We start from the raw sequence: 19,385 nt of genomic DNA, 5'->3' as shown, positions 1-19,385 counted from the left end.
GGACTTCATAGAGAATGCAGACGAGTCAGCTGCTGGAATTGTAGCTCTCCTGGAACATTCCTTTAAGAAATTTTGCCTCTCAATGGATCACGTGACCGGATTAAGTACCGACAACACAAATGTTAATTACAATATTCACAACTTTGTTTTCAATAACCTGCAGAAAACAAAACAAAACAAAACAATCTGCTGCGAGGAAACTGCGATTCCAAAAGTGCACAATACAGTTTTCTCATCTAAAAATAGATACATTTCTATGCATTTTAGGAGTTTTGGGGATGCCCCTTTTTTTCGCCCATAAGGCTTTGGGCGTGAGGGGGGCGTCTCTTATTTCTATTTCTGAAAGGTGGCAACCCTAGTTGTGCCTGCTCCTTGTGTATCCACCAATCTGCTTCCTCTTGTGTCACCCACCTGTACCTCATTGTCCCTTGTCTGTATATATAAGATCGTTTTTGTTGCGTCCTTGTTGCGACATTGTCCATGTCAGTGTTTGAGGCCCTTGTGTTCCTTTGCCCTCATCCAGCCGTGTTTGAGTTCCACAGTATGTTGTTTGAGACCAGTTTTGTTTGCCTTAGAGTTTTTGGTATAGTGATGGGTTTAGTGACATCAATGTGCCGGTGCGCGCGCTGAATTTATGGAACAAACCCTGCTCGGTGCGTGTATCGCTTTAGGAAAATCACGTGACCAATGCATGAACTCATTGAACTGCGTCGACACAGCCAAGACGCGGAAAACTGGTTTTAAAAGGAAGCGCGTCTGTCAACGCGATGAAGCTGCTGAAATAACACACATATCACGGTTACTTCTTCGTTGTCTTCATCAGTGTTGTTAATAACGGCGTTAGAATATAACAGCGTTATGTTTTTTCAGTAGTGAGTAATCAATATCAATTACTTTTCTCATCTTGGCAACGCCGTTACTGTTACTGAGGCGGGAAAGGCGTGCATTACTATGCCTTACTATGTTGGTTGAATGACGCGAGAAAAGTCTGAGAGAGACGGACTCACGGAGACGAGAGAGCAGAGCAGGAGTGGGAAGGAGGCAAGGGAGTTGTGATGGCGTTGCAAACGCAATGCTAGGTGGCTCCAATAATACCTGACTGTAGTCGCTAGCCTACAAACTACACCCACATTATTCTACGGTAGATATCACATAATATAGAACTAGATGCAAATGACTGAAACGGCGGCATTAGCAACATGTATAAAGAACTAGATGAGTTGGTAAATGTTGCATCTTAAAGCAGTAGACCTCTCAGAAAGGCTCTGTTGTAGAGAAACTTCCTAGCGATCCTAAGTGTTTTTATCTAAAATGCTCCTAAATCGGCAAAATCTTGACTTAAATCTATCTTTAAATGATGAAACACTTTTAAAACTTACACATGTCGAGAGTAGACAGAAGGAAACTAATGCAATAATGGGAGCATTTTTTTTGTTGTTTTTTTTGCGAAAAACAAAACATGAAAATTATTACCAGTTACTTTGCCAAGTAACTAATTACTCTTACATTCAGGTAACAGAGTTACTAACGCAATTACTTTTTGGGAGAAGTAATTTGTAAATGTAATTATTTTTTTAAAGTAAGATTAACAACACTGGTCTTCATGCTGTGGAAATGGACCAAACACAGGGAAAACGCACTTGTTATCTTCCATTCAAAATACAATTAATTTTAAGTTAAGTCGGAAACCTCTCTTTCGATGCCTTCAAGTGAATTCTCTGGCATGTAAACGGCTAGCTTAGTGGTCAGCGGACCCGCTTATCGTACTGGACGTGTCGTGTGCGTGGGTACAAGCCCTGACCTGGAGGTGGTGAATGGATCATGTTGCATGGCGTGGCCCCATGAACACCAGTTACGTTATTTTTTTACAGGTGAAATGTCGCATTTGTACTTTCAACCTGTCAAACACAAAAAATAAGGTTTCTGATAATCCCAGGATAAACACAGGTATAGAGCCATTACTTTACTTTCCCACAGTAACTTTGTTGGTAATATATTAGAAATCGGTATTTTAGCTATAATTTATTTATTGTTCACTTCAATTTTTTTCTGATGGCCTATGGTAGTGCTGAGATGACGAAGTGGGGATTCGAGGAGGTAATGCAACTGTAGATGAAATTGCAAAAATGCAACGATACATGGCTGAGCCGAACATGGCACGCAATGCAGATTTTCTTCATTACTGGTGGAGCCAATGGACATTTCATCCAAACCTTTCAACTGGTTAAGAAATTCTTGTGCATGCTGGCATCGTTGGTTCCATGCAAGTGTGTGTTGTCCACAGCAGGTGAAATTGCTAGTTTAAAAAAAATAAAATAAAAGAAGGAACCAAGTACCAACTAAATTTTAAACATGAAAAAAAACTATGTTTTTAAGTAAAATTTTCTCAGAACAAAAAGTCCACAAGCATCCTCATTCACCTATTCAATATTCACATTATACGATATGTTCACATAATTTCAAGATATGGAACAATGCTATATGAATGCAAATGAATGCAAACTTAAATGATTTGATTTTACATGCTAGGTCATCAATTCAGTGTCAGTCTGTCAAGTGGGTTGCCTGTAGGGATTTTTTATGTCCAGCAGGTGTCAGTATTCAATGACCCAATCTCAACACTGTGTCAACACGGTGTGTCACTGTGTCAACACGCTTCATGAGGTCTCTCGGACCCATCTCTAGTTTTTGGATCCCTTAATTTTTGTTTGTACTTTTTTTTTTGAGACCTTTAAAAAAAATTTTTTTTAAAGAAAATTCTAGATAAATGGAAAACTAGTTGGTATGTTAATATTCACTCTGTCCTAAAATTATCCTAAAGCACGACTTCAAGGCAGTGCAGTACCTTGATTGATCAGAAAAGTGTATTACTCCCACTCAAGTAATAAATTTGTGCATTTTGCTCTCCCCAGCACAAAAATGAGCATGAGAATGTGATTCAAGAGCATCATTTTCCCTTTTCCTGGCACATCCTCCATATTCATCTGCACCTTGACTCTGTTTCTTCTTCTTTTTGGTACAGCCGAGCCATCACAGATGGCTGCTGCTTAAACATGAATATTTGAACGCTCATATTCCTCCCTGGAGGGTAGTGAAATATTAAAACACTGTCTGGTGGCCGTTTTCTCCCTTAAAAGGCAGGAAAAATTGGACAGAATTAAAAACAAAATGTATTACCTGCCAACTGTGTGTTTAAACAACTCATTGGCTGCCATTGCAGGCGTTAGACGTCCAATCCATTTTGACTAGGACATGTCAAAATTGTTTGGATGTCTGGTGCAGTTAATGGCACTGACACATAACATTCACATCCAGCCCACCCAGTTTAAATGAATTGCACATCTATAATTTTCCATGGCAGGCAGTGAGGTAAATACTATTTATTGTGGTCCATAACCAGGGTGTATTTCTGTTTTTATACATTCAATTTGATTTTTTTGTTTTTATTAGGATTTCATTAACGTATAAACATATTCATTCTTTAAAAAAAAAGTGTAAAAATAAAAAATGCAATAACAAGTTTCCCCTCCAGTGCTTTATAAGCCTTGTGGGACGCCATACCTCTCTTGCCCTACGTTTTAACTAGGGGCGTACCGGTACACGAAAATGTAATTTCGGTTTGATTTTTGAAGTGTTCTGTTTAGTTCATTTTCGGCATGAAAATATGCATGAAAAAAACTTAAAATGATTTTATTTTTAGAAATTTAAACAAGTGTTAAATGTGTAAATATATATATATATATATATATATATATATATATATATATATATATATATATATATATATATATATATATATATATATATATATATATATAAATAAATAAATAAATAAAAATGAACCTTTTGGGTGATATTTCAGATTTATTACACTCTGAGTTCCTAAAATCAAAATATAAACAATTGTAACAATTCTAAAACTTTAAAATTACGAATGAACAAACAAAACTAAGCTTTGAATCCTCAGCAGCAAGAAACTGAGCATGACAAATGTAATTATTCAAATTTGTATGTCCAAGTTTCTTAGGTTTTTTGCTAAAGAGATGAACATATCCACATTTTCTGCAGAAAGCACATATGGCCGTGACAATATCTAGCTTATTTTCTTACATATAGATACAACATTTATTGTCTGAATTTGATGTTTTACGTAGGTTAACATGTCTGTGCAGCAGTTGTTGACATAACTATGGATTTATCCACTTACCTTTGTCCATTGATAAGTTTAACGAGGAATCCAAAAAAGTGTTCAACAGTGTCTTTAGCTGGCTGTGCCCCGTGCACCCATCACTGAGGCGGGCCAGCCCATCAGTAGTAAAGTAAGACAGTCTTTTAGCTCAAGCCTCTCGCTAGCATTTGTCATATTGCCATTTGTCATGCCTGTGATTTATAGGACTTTACAGGGTGTAAAGTCTAAACTACCCAGAGTGTCCGACACTTAGGCACCCTTGTGGAAACTCCCACAGTACTTCGATTCTGCACGCAGCGGAAAAAATGCATAAAACTAAACCGAAATATTGCGTAAGTAAACCAGACTGAACATGCAAAACCGAAACAGTTCAATACATCAACGTGAACGTGATACATGAAAGTGCAACGGTGACATTTGATGGTCAATATGTCAACAAACCTGCCTGTCCCTGGTCTTTGCCATTGCACTGAATTGCACAGTATTTTTGTGTGTTAAAACTATTTCAAGACGGTGCCATTTTGCAAGACCATGTTTAAGTATTTTTAATAAATGGCTTAAAGGACATAATAGTCAGATTTCCAAAATTCCCGTCAACTGAACATTTTTAGTTTTATTTATTTATCTATTCATTTCCACAAACATGACTAGCTGCAGGTGGTCTTCTTCGCCACCAGGTTTTGCAAGTATTTGGGGGGAACGCTGAATAATGATTAATAATAATTAAAAAACAACAACAACAAAAACAATAATATAATTAAAATTGAGACTTGGCGTCCAACATAAGAAGACACTAGATTTTGGCACATGTAGGCTACACTTGTATACAAAATGTTAGTATTCTGGCCAACATGAACATAAATATGGTATCTACTGTACGTCCAAGGACACCAAGTCTTTATGAAGTAAAGTTTTTTTAAATGTCCAAAAATAATAACTTACACCATAAAGGGTTAAATTATGTGAAAGTACGGAGTCTAGGGGGGTAAAAGGGAAAATGAAATTTTTACTAGTGGAGCCAGCAATTTATACACTAATTTAATGCTCTGGTTAAGTAATGGAAAGAGAAACACAGTTTTGGGGCCGCTACTATGTAAATTAGCCAAACTTGTTCATAATCCAGCAAAATTCAGAAGAGCTCATTTAAATACATATTTTTATAGAAAAAAAACAGATAAGGTTTTTTTTAAATTTAAATTTCCCTATAGTAATAGTGAATGAATAATGAATTGCTCTGTTATTGTGTGTTTCTCTCATAGCGGGATGCAAAGGGGCAGTACCTTTTTGACCTCATCTGCCACCACCTCAACCTGCTTGAGAAAGACTACTTCGGCATCAGATATGTGGACCCAGACAAGCAGCGGGTGAATATTATTAATCACATTATCCTATTTAGTAGGGGTGTAACGTTACACAAAAATCTCGGTTCGGTACGTACAGTACCTCGGTTTTGAGGTCACTGTTCGGTTCATTTTCGGTACAGTAAGAAAACAAAATGCAAAATATAAATGTGCTAGTTGTTTATTACACACCTTTGTGCTTTCAACAATAGGAACATCAGCCTATACAAAGCTAGAATTCTGCTAAAAAAGTAGCGGGTATTTAAAGATAATCCAACAACAATTTGCCTTTCAGACCTCGCGTATTGGTCAGCTTTCTTTCTGAAAGAAAGAAGAAAAAAGAAGTCCAATGCTAAAGAGAAAAGCAATCCCAATGACAAAGATTTTAACACGTATTTTATAAAATGAAATGCCTCAATTAATCTTTTTTTGTTCTTATGAACGGTTTTCAAAAGCTTTATTGGTGGATTTTCTCAAGTTAAAGCGCCACATAGAAATTAATAAATTTAATTGTGTAAGCAGGATCTGTATTATTCTTATTATTTAATTACAGGTGTTTTAGCTCATTTAAATTTATTTTATATAAATGGGCTATTGTTTATTTTATGTAATGTGTTTACATTTTACAAATGTGATGTAGTATTCATTTATATTGTATATTTTATGTTGTATAACTTTAGTTCCCATGTGAATATTAGTTCCTACTTGTTTTGTTGTGGTAGGAGGGTTTTGTATTGAATATGGGGCCGTGTTGGTTATTATTATAGCAGAGAAGACAGCAGTAAATCAACAAAGACAAGTCAACTGTGCCCCGATCTACCACTCAAGAGATCTGATGGACTCAAAAAGTGGGTTGCGATTGCATATTAGTTTGAAAATCGACCGGATACACCGTATTTTTACACGAGTGACTTCCGGTCTGCCCGATTCTAGCTACCGGTAGTAGTATTGACGCAGGAGGGTCGCGTCTCGCGTCAAATAATAAACTCTGCTGTTCTTTTCGAGTGCGTCGTGTTGAGTCGCTTCTGGGACGCGTCTAACACGCGGCCGCACTGCGACTGGTGTGCAATGGCTGATCGACTTTAACGCCCGCGTTTCACTGCGTTCTCGCGGCGGCCACGTTGTCGCGCCGTTGACGTTTCCGGGTTATATACTGTCCTACCGTGTTGGTCCTCATTATAGTAGAGAAGACGGAATAAATATAATCTACACAAAGAAACTGTAACCCGATCAACTCACAGCCTCGAAAAGTAAGGGTTACATTATGTCAGAAACTCGTTCGGTACGCCTTCGTTCCGAACCGAGCATCGCGTACCGAAACGGTTCAATACAAATACATGTACCGTTACACCCTTATTATTTAGTATTATTTTGCAGAGGGCTTCCAAAATCCACAGGGTTCTTGACTTGAATGGAAACCGAGTGGAATATAAATGAGCTTTCCAAAAGGTAGCAGGAAGTCGTTTAATGAGTTGTATATGACAAGTCAGGAGAGGTCAGCGCCTTACATATTCTAAATTTGACACACCATTATCCATTGGCTGCAATCCTTGCACTGTCTTCTCTTGTTCTGGCACAGGGATTCCTTTCAATGAGGTGTACGATAGTGATTCCAATGTGCTATTCTTGTTTTTGATTATACATCAGCATGTTTATTTGCTGAGTAATCAGACTGCAGAATGAAGGACAGCAACCTACCATAAATTTTGGACTATAAGCTGCTACTTTTTTCCCTCATTCGGAATCCTGCGGCTTGTAGTCCAGTGTGGTTTATTTGTTGGTTTATTTGGGTTAATAGGTAACACTTTATTTGACAACGGCGTCATAAGACTGTCAAAAGACCATCATAATTATGATATGACACTATCATGGGCATTACTGAAAGCTTATGACAGATATACCGTATTGGCCCGAATATAAGACGACCCCGATTATAAGACGACCCCCTCTTTTTCAAGACTTAAGTTTGAAAAAAGACTTTTTGAACACCAAATTAATTTTTATACAGAAACGACCACGGAAAGCTTTTCTCTGACTGAGCATTTTTTAGGCGATCTTTTTGAGCTCTCCATCTCCGTACATTACACTCTGTGACACCATATTTCACAGCCGCTTTGCAGTTGTTTGAAGACACCGCCTCATTTATCACCATCAACTTGAAGTTTGCGTCATAACTTCTCCTCAGCTGCCGGTGTTCTGCCAAAATGTCCTACATCGGCGAAACGTCCTACATTAGTCGAATTTGACACCTAAATTACTACCGTGCGCTCTAAACTTGTTTTGTTTAGATGCATACAGGAATAACGTACTAAAGAAATGCCTGCAGAAAATACTTAAATGTAGTTATGTCAAATAAGGACGATTTAAATACGCTACGTGACTAATGTGGTCAACTGCTTCAAAGCTAACACAAAAAAACACAATGGTTAAAAGTATGAGAGGGTAATACATGCAAAAAGTATCTTTGAGGCTGTGAAAAGGTTCTAAATAACTAAATAAAAACAAAAATAGTGAGTACTCGCCGCTTCCAACCGATGTGCGCATGCGTGTGAATGCATATGCAAGCGCCCTGAGCATTGTGTAGGACGTTTCGCCACGTAGTAAGGAATGGCCAAACACCGGTTAACCTGGCCAATCTTCGACCCACTTTTCTCCAAATTGTCGCGAAGTTTCTCCATTTTCGGTTATCTCTTCTATTACTGGTATTTTCTTCTCTTTTCCTTCTTACCACTTTCTTCTTCGTGTCAGGGGGTCCCTTTGGCCGCCCGAGTCGCGTTCAGCATTTGATTCATTGATGACTGGCGCCATCAAGCGTCGTGAATGGGTATATGTCTAGGCCGCAGTTTTTTTTTTTTTTTTTTTTTTAGACCGCAGTTATAAGACGACCTCCTCTTTTTCAATCTTATTTCAGTGCAAAAAACATCGTCTTATATTCGGGCCAATACGGTAATTAAGTGTCATCCGGCAAATTATGTCACTAACTTTTACATCCATTCAAAAGTGAGATAATTTGCCGTATGACACTAAATGAATGTAAAACTGTCATAAGACAATCTTAATTATGACATGACAATGTCATGAGCATTAATGAATGGTTATAACAGATGTCATTAATTGTCATCCGGCAAATTATGTCACTAACTTTTACATTCATTCAAAAGTGAGATACTTTGCCGTGTCATAATTATGATTGTTTTATGACAGTTTGACGGTGCCACTGTCCAATGAAGTGTTACCAAATACCATAACTCCATAACTAGCAATCAATGAAACTGGAACAGTAACTGAAGAAATAACTGGCAAAGAACATGAATTTTTGATTGTTATTTACATCTGTTGCGCTGCAATGAATGCTAGGAGGCATGTTGGACAACAACAATGTTGATAGGTGGCAGTAGTCGTTGAATGTCTCCCCCAAGGGTGCAGTGATGGCCAAATAAAGCTTCTTAAAGCAATGAAGCATTGCAGCTAGGGTTGTTCCGATCATGTTTTTTTGCTCCTGATCCGATCGTTTTAGTTTGAGTATCTGCCGATCCCGATATTTCCCGATCCGATTGCTTTTTTTTGCTCCCGATTCAATTCCAATCATTCCCGATAATTTTTCCCGATCATATACATTTTGGCAATGCATTAAGAAAAAAATGAATAAAACTCGGACGAATATATACATTCAACATACAGTACATAAGTACTGTATTATGACAATAAATCCTCAAGATGGCATTTACATTATTAACATTCTTTCTGTGAGAGGGATCCACGGATAGAAAGACTTGTAATTCTTAAAGGATAAATGTGACTTCGTATATTGTGACTAAATATTGCCATCTAGTGTATTTGTTGAGCTTTCAGTAAATGATACTGCAGCCATTGAACTGTTCTGCCCAAATGCATGATGGGAAGTGCAACCGTGACTGTGCGTAGGGGCACCAATTGATATATCTTCTCTGCCTTGGAACATAGGGTGTTAAGAAAATGATCAACTACTACCTTTCTTCCCCACATTGCCTCCCACGATATTTTTAATTGCTGAGAGAGGGATTGTAAGGCCTTAGCCAAATAAAAAAAGGCTCCAAAGGCTGTCAAAATTCTCTCTACTCATTACACGCTGCCTTTTAGCTCTATATATAGGTAAAACGGCGCCTTAATAGATTGAACGCAACAATGCGTGAGTGGGTCGTGCAGTGCATGCGTTAATTATTTAACGTGATTAATTTAAAAAAATTAATTACCGCCGTTAACGCAATAAATTTGATAGCCCTACTTTAAGTCAAAACTACTCTGGATGAGTGTAAGACATTTTGACTGTAACGTTAAATACAATTAGAAAACGATTTAAATAAAAAATATGTATATATATTAAAAAAAGGCATGTCCGATATTTTTTTGCCAATTCCGATACTTTGAAAATAACGTAATCGGACCCGATCGATCGGAATTGGTTCAAAGCTTCATGGTCGTTCATTTGGTCTTGTGAAAGTCTTATAATGCCACTGTCAAATAAAGTGTTACCGGTTAATATCTTTTGGTGTGAATATCTCATAATACAGTGAGGAAAGCTGCGGCTTATAGTCCAGTGCGGCTTATTTGGTGGGTGGCAGCTTAGAGTCAAGTACACCTTATAGTCTGAAAATTACGGTAATAGTTTTCATTTGACTTTCCCTTTTACATTGCAGCACTGGTTGGAGTTCTCAAAATCCATTGCCAAACAAATGAAGTGTGAGTATGTCATTTGTTCACAAATTATGAAACCAGAGAGCAGAACTATGATATTAAAACTTTACAAAAATTCCCACTAGTTTTTATTTCTCTGCACAGTAATACATGGGTATGGGTAAAAACAAAATTGCATTTTTTTTTCTCATAATACCATTTCTAGGCCTAAAAATCACCAATTACCACTAAACTATGATTCCCATGAGTTGACTAATCCTGGCTAGAATGGTGGCTAAATTGATTGAAAAAATTACAATGTGACAATTTAAATGCCTTTTGTAATGTTCTTTCCCAGCTCAGCCTCCTTTCACCATGTGCTTGCGTGTTAAGTTCTACCCGCCTGACCCTGCCGCCCTACGGGAGGAAATCACCAGGTAGGACATGACGAGTTGACGCGTCTTCTTTGCATGCCAGCCCGCTTTTTTCTCACATGAATGCACATTAGGACCAGAGCGATGTGACATTCTCACGGCTGCCTGGTTCCATCTCACAGTGGTGCTATGCTCAAATCCATCTTTCAAAAAATAGTCTCTTCTTATGTGTGTGGGTAGGTAAGGACTTATTTTGCTATGTTTTTTTGCTGCAGGTACTTTCTAATAAAACTATGAATCTGTCCCACACAGGGCTGCTTCATTGTCTTCATTGGCAGCACATTCTGATTACGCTAAGTGTCCCCTGCATGACCATAAAGGGCTGGTGCCTTTAAAACTAAGATTATATTTATGAAATGATCCCAGCACTCAAGGCTTTCCAATTTTAAAGTAAATGATGGTAGCAAGTCGAATGTGGTTTGTGTATATTCTCCAAAATGATCATGTTAGGTTAAAAAGTGGAAATTAGGGCTGTCAAACGATTAAATTTTTTAATCGAGTTAATTACAGCTTAAAAATTAATTAATCGTAATTAATCGCAATTAATCGCAATTCAAACCATCTATAAAATATGCCATATTTTTCTGTAAATTATATATATATTCTGTAAAATAATTTGTTGGAATGGAAAGATAAGACACAAGATGGATATATACATTCAACATACGGTACATAAGGACTGTAGTGGGCATTTCACTCTACTGTCATTTAAATCTGTCTATGCTGTCCTCACTCCGAATCGTCTACTTTTTCCAAAGCTAGACAGCTAGTGAACGACGCCTTAATAATCAGACTTCTTCCTTTTTCATCTGATTTATTAATAAAATGGCCTCAAACCACTGTCCTCTTTAGACCGTAGTGAAACTACAAAAAAAAGTACACAAGCATTGCATTAGCAACAACGTTAGCTTAGCACGCTATACAGGTTCACTAAACATAAACAAAAAGCGTCTCATACAAAAAATATAATATTTCGCGTACTAACATAATATGTACATTCTTTACAACAACCATACTTACGGACAAATCTTGTCCAAGGATCATATAAGCACAATATTACAACGTAGGCGTCAGCCCGAGACGTCGTGCAGCCATATTGAACTGGCAAGAAAGCAATAAACCATGTCGCAAAGCGACCACAAGAGTTCTGTTAGACAGCACAAAAAACCTTGCTGTAAAACTTACCAAAAGGCAGAATACTGTCTGAGCGGGACATGTGCGTTAATTGCGTCAAATATTTTAATGTGATTAATTTAAAAAATTAATTACCGCGCGTTAACGCGATAATTTTGACAGCCCTAGTGGAAATATGTCTATTTTTTTCAGACCAATTAAATGTATGAATCCAAGTAGTTACACATTCATTCATAAATTCATTCATTTTCCGAGCCGTTTATCCTCACAAGGGTCGCGGGGGTGCTGGAGCCAATCCCAGCTAACTATGGGCAGTAGGCAGGGTACACCTTGAATAAGTTGCAAGCCAATTACTGGGGAGAAGGAGACGAATAACCCACTTGAATACTCATCAATACCAAGTAGAGCTGCGCGATATGGTAAAAATTGCAATAGAGGCCATTTCATATCACAAGATATGCCCAGATTTAGTAAATTTTTATTTATTTGATTAAAAAAAGTCATTAAAAGGGATCAATAGTTATTGATAATTACAATTGTTTTTGGGAGTGGCTAATTCTTTCCCAGTGTGCTTGTAATGTGGTCTCACTTTTGTTAAATGATTTGTTTATGCACCATATGTTTGTGTTGTGTGGTGATTTATAATACTCCTACATTGCTGGTATAGGGACATCTTTATTGCATCATTGATTTAAGAAGTATCAGCACTTTTGAATATGGCCTACTTTTACAATATATGATTAAAATGAAAGATAGTGAAATTCATGATGATACATAACTTAATATTGTTTTGGTGATATACTATACCCTTATATCAGCCAACATTAATACCAAGTACTGATGCTTGCAGTGCGACCACATGTTGCAGTTGTGGTTAAAATGTGTTTTATTTTCATGAAATAGTTTTTAACACGAGACAGTTCTGTTGAACATGGAATAGTTTTACTCGTATTTAAAGAATAAAAATAATTTAAGATCTAACATCCTTTTTTTCAGCACATTTGACTGAAATGTAGCAGGGAATACACGAGTTTTTAGTTTCATGTTGTTTCAGTCTGAACATTAGAGGACAGAGAGTACATTTAGTTGATGAGAGATAAGAAGTCTGATAAAAAAATTTAAAAAATCGGAAATCAAGTATTCTATTTTTTTGTGCGATTATGCTCGAATGTTCTCCAAAGAGTGGAAGCTGTTTTAACTCCATAAATGTGTGCCTAGCTCCATATTTACACAGCAAGTGTAAAGGCTAGGTTGTCCGAATAATTCTGCCAGGTAGTGTCTTGAAACCCATAGACTTTACTATCAGTTGACGGGACACGGGGCTCAGGGTCGATCAGTAGGTTGCCTATTTTCAAAAACGTAAAATTCAAATATTTTCAAAACTAAAGCCGCTAGAGACCTAAACCCAAAACAGGCACCTTAGGTTTATATGAGTCTCCATGAGCAGAGACATAAAAAAAAATCCAAAGTCATTCCCTAATAAAATCCCAATTATTTTTTTTATACAAGTGTAACAAAACTTAAAATGGCTATAAAATTCTCAAATTTAATGCTAGAAGCACAAAAATCCCCAAATGTTGAGACAATCGCCTATATTTTCAGGATCAATAGCAATATTTAGCATATCATATGTTCAGTTTTTGCCCAAAATATTATTATTTTTATTTTGTGCAAGTTTTCAACAGCCAATAAATCACTAAATTTTCCCATCAGAAACGTAATACTTGACGAAAGCATGCAGAATCATCTTACTTTTATTCAACAAAAGCAAAATTTGCATTTGTCTTCATATAATCGCCACTTATTTAGGTTGAATTCTGATGTCATGTCTTGCCGGATATCTGGCCCTCTTCATTTTTAGATTGAAATGTTACATAAAATAAAACACGTAAAAGGGTTTTTGTTTTTTTTTGTATGGACCCAGAAAAGTCTAAATTCTTTTTTTTGGCCAAAAAATGGGCAGTTGGCCGAAAATGACCTGATCATGAATGTAAACTTATGCTACTGTTTATGGATACAACATGGCGGCCATCACAAAACAAAGACCTTTCTAAGTTGAAAATTCTTGTAAATAAATGCGTACATCCCGCAATTTCTATAGGTATGAACATATAGATATGAACATAGAACAGTCTAGATTCCTGGTTAAAAGCAAAAAACGGGCAGTTATCATTCATTTTACGTAAATATTTCGAGCTAAAATTATGCTATTGTGTAAAGCCAAAGTAGCGGCCATCACAAAACAAAAAGCTTTTTAAGTTGAAATTCATGTAAATAAATGCGTACATCTCTGAATTTTTTTAGATATGAACATAGAACAGTCTAGATTCTTGGTTAACAGCAAAAAAAACAGGCAGTTATCATTCATTTTACATACTTAAATATTTCAGGCTAAAGCTACGCTAATTATTTCCGTGCATTTTTTTCACAATGTTTCAAAGTGAAACACTCACTCTTGAGACACTCTTGCCTGCTTGTATGCAGAAAGACTTTTGTCCTTTTTCCACCTAAATCTGGCGTTTGAGCGCAGCGTGTATTTGAGTTCATCACAGTGAATGCCTAATACTCTGCCTGGGTCAGCCCCCAACAGGAAGGCATGGCGCAATGTTTGCGGGAGTTGTCTTGTCAACTGATGGTGAAGTCTATGTTGAAACCAAAGCAATTTTCTGTGTTCCACTGCTACCTTGTGTGAGGCCTACCTGACAATTTAACAAATGATACACGCACCCTCAGAGTTCCCATGCCAGCCCTCTCTAAATCAACTCACAAATAAATCTCACGCACACAATACTCACAGCCTGCTTCTGCCTTGAAGGAGCCAACGAGGGGGAGCAGCTTTCCCACTTGAATTGACTTTACTGACACCAATAAAAGCCTGCAAAAATAATTAAAGGGAAGTAGCACTCGGTCAGGTAAAAAGGTTTAATAAATGCACGTTTTTATGACTTCTGTGCTCAGAGACTTGGTTTAATAAACCGTCTCCCTTTGGACATCCATGTGAAGCATAATTTGCATTATAGTTGAGTTCATTCTGGCTTTGAAATATAACAACAAAACAAAACAGTAACTATTTAAAAAAAAAAAAAAGTCACTAAAACAAGGGCAATCTGACCATTTTTTTGTGTGCGTGTCTTTCGAGTTGTCATGCTTAGCCTTGACCAAATTGCACAATGTTAGGGATATTGTATTCCAATTTGGAGGTTCCACCGTGACTGATCACATGGAGCTCTACTGCAGTCAATCAATAACAGGGAGGAAGTGTACGCATGCTAAATAACTCTAAGCTGTCTTCTTCCACACTGCAGATATCTGGTGTTCCTTCAGGTGAAGCGAGACCTCTACCATGGCCGCCTGCTGTGCAAAACCTCAGATGCCGCTCTACTGGCTGCGTATATTTTACAAGGTAACAAACATGAAATATTCTGTGAGCTAATTGAGAAAATCCAGAAAAAGCGGTAAATACGGCAATTAAGTACTTTTCATTCGTCTCAATTTTCCAGCTGAGATTGGCGACTACGACCCTGGAAAACACCCTGAAGGATACAGTTCCAAGTTCCAGTTCTTCCCCAAACACTCAGAAAAACTGGAGCGGCGGATCGCCGATATCCACAAGACAGAGCTGATGTAAGTAGACTTCCTAATAGGCCTGAACGATATTGGAAAAAAGTGTCATTGTGATTTTTGGGGGGTTGCGATATATTGCGATATTAAAACTAGAAGAATTTTCACCAGATAACCTGAATAGCTCTGTTTGGTATAGGCTTAAACGATATTTTAAAAAATGAAACTTGCGATATATGTTGCTCCACACTTTTGCCAGTCTTGTTAATAACGGAGTTAGAGTATAACGGCATTACTAGCGTCAAAATTTATTTTCAGTAGTGAGTAATCCAATTAATTACTTTTCTCATCTTTGCAACGCCGTTACCGTTACTGAGGATGTAAAGGCGTGCGTTACTTTGCGTTACTATGTTGGTTGAATGACGCGAGAAAAGTCTGCGAGACACAGAGAGAGAAGCGCGGGAGTGGGAAAGAGGGAGTTATGGCGCCGTTGCAAACACGTTGCAAGGCTAGGTGGCTAAAATAATGCCTGACTGTAGCCGACAGCCTACAAACTACACCCACATGATGCTATGTTAGATATCACACGTATATGAACTAGATGCGAAATGACAGACTTGAAGGCATTGGTAAACGGCTGCCATCTTAAAGCAGTAGACTTCTCAGAAAGGCTCTGTTGTAGAGAACCTTCCTAGTGAACCTAAGTAACTTTTTATCTAAAATACTCAATCGGCAAAATCTTGACCTGAATTGATCTTTAAATGATGAAACAGTTTTAAAACTTTTACATGATGAAAGTAGACAGAAGGGAACTACAGTAATGCAATAACGGGAGCAATTTTAACAATTTTAACGGTTGATTCACAACATTAAATGACTTCCAAACATAGCAAGGGTTACTGTCTAGTTATCGCAATATCCACAATAACCCTGTGTCTAGTTTAGTTTAGGGTAAAGAATTGGGCTAGGGCGACTGTCCCAAAAACCCTTTGAACTTCACATAGTGTGACCAATGATTTTTATTTTTTATGGAAAAAAAACATGAAAAGTAAAACCAATTACTTTGCCAAGTAACTAATTACTCTTACATTCGGGTAACTGAGTTACTAACTCAATTACTTTTTGGGAGAAGTAATTGAGTTAGTAATTAATTATTTTTTTAATAGTAAGATTAACAACACTGCTTTTTGCATAGATTCCACTGGTTGCACCTAACTTTTTTCTTAAGGTGCACCAGCACAAAATGTAGGTGCACCCACATTTTTCATTGCATCACTTTTAACACCATACTTTTATTCACTATCTTTAACATTCATATAATTCATATAAATGAATCCACTCATGCTTTGACGCTCACGCTGCCGAGAACAGTCTCTCACACAATGAATGAGTTGGCACAGCACACTTAGACTGGGCAACAAGTTTAACGATGATATACACATTTGTGCCTTCAATCGTAGAGCTACCAAAGCTTCTCAGGCCAGATCATAGTTACAAACCTGTCAATCATCGTTAACTTTAAGTACCAAACGCCAGCTGCACTGGTGACCAATAAAAACAGTTTGGTCGCACTGCCTAACAGGAGAGATGGTGAGAGGCTGTGACGCTGTACAAGCATTAAAAACCCTGATCCTTTTCACCCTATTCCGATCATCTGAAAAATGAAAAATTTCTGATCACATGATCAGATCGGGGAAATCCTTAATTTATATAATGCCTTTTAATCCAAGCTTGCTGTATATAAAAGGGATCCAGGATCGGCACACTTGCTGCTTTTATGAAGTAATACAAAAGTTTACATGTTAAAAAAAAAAAAAAAACAATTGCACGTCCTGCAATGTGACTATTGAACATGCACACATTGGGATGGCGATGTTCAAACGATATAGTGTTCAGGCCTACTTTCTAATATTCTAGCACTCAATATGCGGAGTGGCCGTCTCTCGAAGACGCAACGTGATATACAGAGTAGGTTAAAGAAGAAGCAGTGCCCCTTATGTTAACTTCGACCTTGTCATCACGTCGCACCTCCGCATGTCAAACTTTATGGATGATGTGTCGGGGTACAGACAACAACATTCTCATTGAACTGCACACACACTGAATAATTGTACAGCAAGGAGGCCTTCAAAGGATTACCACAAACTCGAAATAGGGCTGTCAAACGATTAAAAATTTTAATCGAGTTAATTACAGCTTAGACATTAATTAATCGTAATTAATCGCAATTAATCGCAATTCAAACCATCTCTAAAATATGCCATATTTTTATGTAAATTATTGTTGGAATGGAAAGATAAGACACACGACGGATATATACATACAACAACATACTGTACATCAGTACTGTATTTGTTTATTGTAACAATAAATCCACAAATGGCATTATTAACATTCTTTCTGTTAAAGTGATCCACGGATAGAAAGACTTGTAGTTCTTAAACGATAAATGTTATAGTTACAAGTTATAGTAATTTTATATTAAAACCCCTCTTCATGTTTTCATTTTAATAAAATTTGTAAAATTTTCAATCAAAAGTAGAGTTAATATAATAGTAATAAGAATAAAAATAACAATAATAAACATAGAGTGAAAAGTTTTACGTGTATTTTGCATAGCTATTTTGATATGGAATGCCAGTTCATTTTGCATTGTTGTTTAACTGTGTGTCAGAACAGGGCCTCATTACTATAGACTGAAGTGCTTTTCTTTTTGTGTTTTTCTTTTTTTTTTTTTTTGAGAGATAGGAATATTATTTTTGTTGTGCTTTCACTAAACGATACTTATGTTTGTTGTGAAAGAGAAGCTTATGCCAATAAACAGCGTGGTCCAAAGAACGCCTGTGTCCACTCGCCTTTACTGTATAACATATATCTGTACATATCTTACCCAAAATAAAACAAGAGACACATAATTGCCACTAAAAGAAAGAAAACTTACCGAAATATGTGTGGAGCACAAATAGCAATTTGCATTGCATTGTGAATACGGCATAAACGTCTCACAACTACTAATTCTCCCACGTTTAGAAGACATAACATGAGTATGGAACGGCGCTGCCCCCAAGCGGCCGGTGGCATTCTCTTCACTCTTAATGTCCACAAACGGCCTCATTGTAATGTTTGAGGCAATATGCCAGTGGGTCATTCATTGCATGCGTTAATTGTGTCAAATATTTTAACGTGATTAATTTAAAAAATTAATTAACGCCCGTTAATGCGATAATTTTGACAGCCCTAACTAGAAATTCAATGTAATTTCAACGACAGGAATTGGAACTACGAGAAAGCAGGGTTTTCTGTCAGAGCATTATAAACCTGGTGGGCTTGCAGGATTTTCTTGCCCCGTCAGCTAAAAGTGTTACAAAAGTATGCATATTTTAAATGTCTGGTGAGATTGTTAAAAGTGCATTGCAGTGAATTGCATCTATTTTGCATTTATTTATTTTTTTCCAAAAGATGGTGGCAGGCAGTGTTGTTAATTACGACGTTGGAGTATAACGGCGTTACTAACGGCATTATTCTTGACAGTTGAGGATGTGAAGGCGTGCGTTACTACAGTTTGGTTGAATGATGAGAGAGGTCTGAGAGACATGGAGAGAGCAGAGCAGGAGAGGGGAGGAGGGAGAGGGGTTGTGAAGCCGTTGCAGACGCGAAGCGAGGTGGCTCGGAGCGTTAGCATAGTTCGTGGCGTCTAGGTGGGTACAATTCATTGAAAATAATGGACGGTTTTCCTGTTCAGTATGCATTATCATCACAAAGTGGGCATTGTGCTTGTAGATGCTACAATATAATAATAGTTTTTTCATTTCCAAAAATAGTAACCTGCCCTTACCTGTTTTTGCATGACGTATCCATAAACCATGTGTCATTTTTTTTTTTTTTAATCAAAACAACTAGAGCAAAGATGGAAGAGATTTAGAGCAACACCTACATATTGCGAAAAATGTCTATATATATTAGGGGTGTGACAGTAGACACAAGTCATGGTTCAGTACTGTCAGGAAATAAAACACAACCAGTATTCTATTCTAATGACAGTCACGAGGAGAGAGAACCTGATCGGAGATTAAA

At 37.2% G+C, this 19,385-nt stretch overlaps 1 protein-coding gene across 1 annotated transcript in view; it reads left to right on the top strand.

The window, feature by feature from the left end:
• Positions 1–19,385, top strand: part of LOC130914529 (FERM domain-containing protein 5-like) — a 91,150-nt gene that overhangs the window by 60,813 nt on the left and 10,952 nt on the right. The window contains exons 2-6 of the mRNA XM_057833796.1: positions 5,449–5,553; positions 10,206–10,248; positions 10,541–10,619; positions 15,056–15,153; positions 15,251–15,374. Coding sequence (XP_057689779.1) covers positions 5,449–5,553; positions 10,206–10,248; positions 10,541–10,619; positions 15,056–15,153; positions 15,251–15,374 — 449 coding nt within the window. The remainder of the gene's footprint in view (positions 1–5,448; positions 5,554–10,205; positions 10,249–10,540; positions 10,620–15,055; positions 15,154–15,250; positions 15,375–19,385) is intronic.

This window comes from Corythoichthys intestinalis, chromosome 1 (assembly GCF_030265065.1).
Source record: "Corythoichthys intestinalis isolate RoL2023-P3 chromosome 1, ASM3026506v1, whole genome shotgun sequence".
Taxonomy (NCBI): domain Eukaryota; kingdom Metazoa; phylum Chordata; class Actinopteri; order Syngnathiformes; family Syngnathidae; genus Corythoichthys; species Corythoichthys intestinalis.
The sequence above is the reverse complement of the archived record's forward strand: the minus strand, read 5'-3'. Positions and strand labels throughout refer to the sequence as shown.